General features: G+C 32.5%; 1 protein-coding gene across 1 annotated transcript; it reads left to right on the top strand.

Moving 5' to 3' along the window:
- Positions 1–2632: 2632 nt before the first annotated feature.
- LOC114264975 (glucan endo-1,3-beta-glucosidase, basic isoform) lies at positions 2633–5368 on the top strand. The gene is made up of 2 exons (XM_028205708.2): positions 2633–2789; positions 4253–5368. Exons 1-2 carry the CDS (start codon positions 2699–2701, stop codon positions 5200–5202), a joined length of 1041 nt encoding a protein of 346 aa, XP_028061509.2. The 5' UTR covers positions 2633–2698; the 3' UTR covers positions 5203–5368.
- The last annotated feature ends 521 nt before the right edge of the window (positions 5369–5889 follow it).

Here is a 5889-nt window from a genome sequence, read left to right on the forward strand (position 1 = left end):
ATAGATGACGTAGTGCATAAGAATTGATGTGATGTACAATTGCTGCTACCTTCAAAATAAAAAATTATTATATAATAATATCTATTGTTAATTATTTTTAAATTAAATAGGTTAAACCCTAAACCTTCTAAATTTTTTAAAGAAGTTTAGTCAAAATCATACCTAAGTTCATTAATTCCATATAATACATAATCTAATTATAATTTGATTTGGGCCCAATTACACAAAGAGGGTGTTAAATGCTTGCTTTTTCAAATTGGGCCCATTAATATAACAAAAGATATGTACAGAATCGCCCATAAAAAATAAAAATTCAATTAATCTCACATAAATAACAAAGTATTTAAATATTATTCAGTTTATTTTATCTCTCTTTATATTTGTACATGATACATTATAATTTATACATAAGCTTAACCTAATAAAGGCTTCTTTTGGGAAGTGCCCAGATTATAACCCACTTCCCTCTCTCACAAAAAGCAGCTTTTAATCACCTTTTAATCAATTTTTAACTAAAAAGTTACTTTTAACCATCTTTCCAAAATAGTTCAAAGTTGCACAATACCTGAACGTTCATGAAGTGGTTAGGTTCAAGAAGACTACAATTAGGGGTGTGCGCGGTGTGGATCGGTGCGGTTTGAGAGAAAAATAGAAACCGTATGGCTAGTGGCAGATTGATAAAAGTGTCACTAGAATTTGTCATTTTCCTTATCAAAATCAGGGATTCGGTTGGCAAATAATGGCGGATTTGCCTTGGCGGTTCGGGCGGATTGGCGGTTTATAAAAAATATAATTCAAATTACAAAATTTAAATCAAAGAGTAAAAAAAAGACGAGAGATACCGTGATGTTAAGCATCTTGCGAAGCTTTCTTCTGATACAGCAAATGTAGCAATAACATGATAATATCAACGACTATGCCATCATTTCATTACAAGTATCAGTGGAAGCTACAATGATCAAATACAATACATAAAATTCCCCTCGAGCAGTAATGTAATACTATATTCTAAGGTATGGAACAACAAACAAACTTAAGTAAAAAAGAATTTTTAGAATCTTATAGAACATGATTTAATAGCGGTGCGGGTCGGTGCGGTTTGGAAGAAAAATAGAAACCAGCGGATTGATAAAAGTGTCACTAGAATTTGCCATTTTTCTTACCAAAAATCGGCGGTTCGATTGACAAATAATAACGAATTTGCCTTGGCGGTGCGGTTCGGTGCGGTTTTGACGGTTTCGGCGGTATTATGCACACCCCTAACTACAATTACTAAAATTTTCAGTTAAATTGTGTACATAAGGTATGAAAATAATAATTCACCAGTACATGTAGATGCATTTAATATAAGAAAAAAATACATTTTGTAATTTAATGTGCATACAAGAAAATATTTACTTATATACATTTATTATTTTTATTTTTTTAATACTTTTATGCTGATAAAAACTAATATTATGATTCTTACTTTCTTTTTAAAATTTTTATTAATATATATTCACTCAAGAATAAAAAAATCCCAAGTCCCTTACGAGGGTCCAAATCCGTCCTATATCGGTCTGTTAGGAACTCTTGACCTATTTTATAAATGTGACATATCTACAAACTTCTAAGAGGTCTTTTTTAGTAAAGGAAGAACAAAACCGTATATATTACTGTGGTATAAAGTAGACAATATTTTGGAACGCACTATGGCAGTGGCGTCGTCCGCACAAATAGCAGTCTCTGAAAAACTTAGCTCTACCACATGGATCCACATACTTGGAAGGCTAATGTAGAGATCCGAATCCGTTCTACATCCATCCGTTAAGAACCCAACCTCTTTTATAAGTGTGACATACTCATAAACCTAGTGCGTGCTAAGCAATGGGTGATCTGCACAAAGGCTAACTTCCACCACGTGGACACCCACCTCCCTATAACGCACATACTGTAGACATACTTTTTGTATGATTTTTGGATTTGAACACACCTTTGCAGGATAAAACTCGAGATATACGCCAAAACCCCACAAACGTGTTGAAGGAATGTACATGGACAAGTCATTTGAGACAGAGGGACTGGCATTGGCATTTTGTTATCTTCACTAAGTCAATTGTACTATTGAGAATTGTCACCAATGCTATAGCATAGTGAAGTTTGGAAGGTTATGGCAAATGAGTGGTGCGATTTGTTCACGATGATTTTTTTTTGTTTTTTTTTTCGGTTGTGTCGGCAAACAAAAATTTTATGAACTCAAGAATGCAAATTACATCGAGATAAAAGGATTGAGGAATGAAAAATATTCACTTGGTATAATTATTTTTCAACAATGCTATAAATCATGAAAATTAATTACAGAAATAGTTTTACCAACTCGCTAAAATTATGTGGACATTTATTACCGCGTTTAATAAATTGAAGGTGGCTGCTAGTCTTGGTTTATTGAGTCATTGTTACAAGTTAGTTACAAAATTGGAATAGGAAAATTTTCATGACTTTTCAAAGATAGAGATGCAGCTCTAAACGGTGTTGTAAATGAATTTAGTGGATTTTGTGGAATTTTCTTGTTAGCTTAATTTCCATGAGACTTATTGACTGGGAAATATAGTGTAGTGGTATGGAGTCTTTCAAGCCTCTTCCTCTCCCTATAAATAGGACCAAGTTCATAGCGTTTTTGCAACATAAATTAGTAGATTGTTTCCTTTTTCTCTTCTCCATGGATAAGTTATATTTCTCTGGTGAATGGTCTTCCATGGTTGCCATAATGCTACTCCTTGGGGTATTAATGGCTTCCCTGTACCAAACAGGTATCTCTCTGTCTCTCTCTCTCCCCATTGTAGGGTTTCTATTAAAATTCGAAGGTTCTGTGGGGAGAGCTAAGAAACAAGTGTCATTATTAGATATTGATGAATATTATTTACTTGTTTGGTAAATGTTTTTTTTCCTTTCAAGCAGGCTTGCCTCTAGTCCATGGGTCCAATTTGCACTACTTTGGGCCCACTATGATTGAACTATTCGATTGTAAAACTGGTCATACAAAAAATTTAATTGATCGAATTTCAACAGGTGTTTGATCGTTTCGCAATTTGTATAAAATATTTGAACGGCAAAGATGATTTTAAAAAGGTCAAATTACACTGGTGATCCTTATATTTTACATTTTATGTTATTTTAGTCTTTACATTTTCAATTGACTCAATTTTGAATCTTAATTTTAAATTTTGTTTCAATTGAAAATATTATTAGCGTTTTTTTTTGTAAATTATTACTAAATTGGTTGAGATTAACTAGCTGAGTTGAGTAAATTTATATTTCTGCCATTAAAAATATGACACGTGACACTTATGTGCGTATTTTTTTTTTATAAAAACATACTATGAGTTATAATTAATTGGACCAAATTGAAACAGAATAATAAATTTAGGGTCAACATCGAGCCAATTGAAATTATAGGGACTAAAATGACACAATAATTAAAGTACAAGAACTATCTTCTTAATTTGCCCTTTTAAAAATATACTGTCCCTTTTTTTCATGCAAATATAAATTGATCATATGACTACCAAAAGTTTTAAAAACAGTTTTTAAAAACAGTTTGCAGAAAATTCTATACTCTTATTTTTCGTGTTTTTTTTTTATTTTTACTGAATTTTTTTAATATTTTATGCAAATTTTTTACTTTTTAGACACACCTAACATAAATACACCTAAAAAGTAAAAAAATTGTAAAAAAAATATTTTAAAAATTCACTAAATACCAAGAATATAAAAAAAATACAAGAATTTAGTACATTTTTTGTATTTTTATGTATTTCTTAATTTTTTAAAATATTTTTTCATAATTTTTTTTACTTTTAGACGCATCTAAGTAAGGTGCATCTAAAAAAGTAAAAAAAATATTTAAAATTTTAAAAATATTTACTAAAAACGAAAAAATACGAAAATTAAAAAATTCAATTTTTAAAAAACTTAATTCAGAAAACTCAAACCAAACACAGTGAATGTTTTTATGGATGACCTGCTCAATAAATTTTACAATTTTAATATTTTAGATCACCAAGACAGGCTCGTGGTAGACCATAATAGTGCAGACTACACCAACACCACGCCCATCATCACAACTATTAAAAAATTAGTTTCAAAGTCACAGGCACACATGAAAAAAGTTGTTTTTTTCTTTCTTGGAAAATTTTCTTCTTTCAACTATTGTAAGCAATTATAGTACAAACCAAAGTTATATGACTGTTACTAATTTGTTTACATAATGCAGATGCCCAAATAGGAGTTTGTTATGGAGCAAATGGTGATAATTTACCATCTAGGCAAGATGTTGTAGCTCTTTACAACCAAAATGGCATCCAAAGAATGAGACTCTATGACCCAGACCAACAAGCTCTCCAAGCCCTTGGAGGCTCCAACATTGAGGTCATGCTAGGTATTCTAAACCCTAATCTCCAAACACTTGCTTCAAGCCAAGCTGAAGCAGATACATGGGTCCAAAACAATGTCAAAAACTTTGGCAATGTCAAAATCAAGTACATCGCGGTTGGCAACGAAGTCGATCCATCTTCCAGCACAGCTCAATTTGTTGTCCCCGCGATGCAAAACGTGCACACCGCCATTGTCAACGCAGGGCTTGGAGGCCAAATTAAGGTTTCAACTGCCATCGCCACTGGATTGCTTGGAAACAGCTTTCCTCCATCACAAGGCTCTTTTAGGGCCGATATTCGATCATCCTTCATCGACCCAATTATTAGTTTCTTGGTGAACAATGGTTCCCCATTGCTCGTAAACTTGTACCCTTATTTTAGTTATGCAGGCAACACGAATAGCATACATCTTGATTACGCTCTATTCACATCTCCTTCGGTTGTGGTGACTGATGGCTCGCTCCAATACCAAAATCTGTTTGATGCAATGTTGGATGCTGTTTACTCCGCGCTTGAGCAGGCAAACGGTGGCTCTTTGGAGATTGTTGTGTCTGAGAGTGGTTGGCCTACGGCTGGTGGAACTGATACAACTGTTGACAATGCAAAGACTTACAATAACAATTTGATTCAGCATGTGAAAGGAGGGACACCGAAAAAGCAGGGAAAGGCTATTGAAACTTACATTTTTGCTATGTTTGATGAGAATCAGAAGACTGGAGATGAAGTTGAGAGACATTGGGGGCTCTTTTCACCTGACAAACAGCTTAAATATCCAGTCACCTTCAATTAAGAAGAGCAAAGTGAAGTTAATTTGATATGTATTGCACTATGTTGAATAAGGCTTGATTGTAATTCTTTTCACAAAGAGGCAATTGGCAAAACATTTATATGTTTATGAAGAAGATGCCCATATGAAGGGTAATAATAAATAAAGCATTGCTATTTTTACTTTATAAGATTATAGTCCATTACACAATTAGTACATGAACATAGTGGTGGATCAAGAAAGTTTTTCGTCAAATTTCAATTTGGCGACGAGATTCGCATGAATTTTGAATATGAACGAGAAGTTACATTTCATAGCAATGAGACTCATGTTCAAGTATCATTGCTTGTAAAGGAGTGGCTAATCCACCAACCTATCCCTATTTACCTTGATTGACTTCTTTTCTTTTTCTGTTTTTGAGAAAAAGGAGAATTATAGTAAAATTGAAAAAAAAAAATTACAACACCTTCATAACATATAATTAACTCCTTGACAAACAAAAATGTATCAAACTAAATCAACCACTCCTACAATTTTGAGTTTCTAATCCCTTAACATTATGTTTAGTTAGGGAATTTAGAAAAAGATTTGGAAAGGAAAAGGAAAAATGTGTGTGAAATTAAATGAAATATAGGTATATTTTATTTACATTTCACCTACTTTTTTTCTTTTTATTTCCAAATCCCTTTCTAAATCTCCCAACTAAATACA

Source organism: Camellia sinensis, chromosome 10 (assembly GCF_055761805.1).
Source record: "Camellia sinensis isolate YWXY chromosome 10, ASM5576180v1, whole genome shotgun sequence".
Taxonomy (NCBI): domain Eukaryota; kingdom Viridiplantae; phylum Streptophyta; class Magnoliopsida; order Ericales; family Theaceae; genus Camellia; species Camellia sinensis.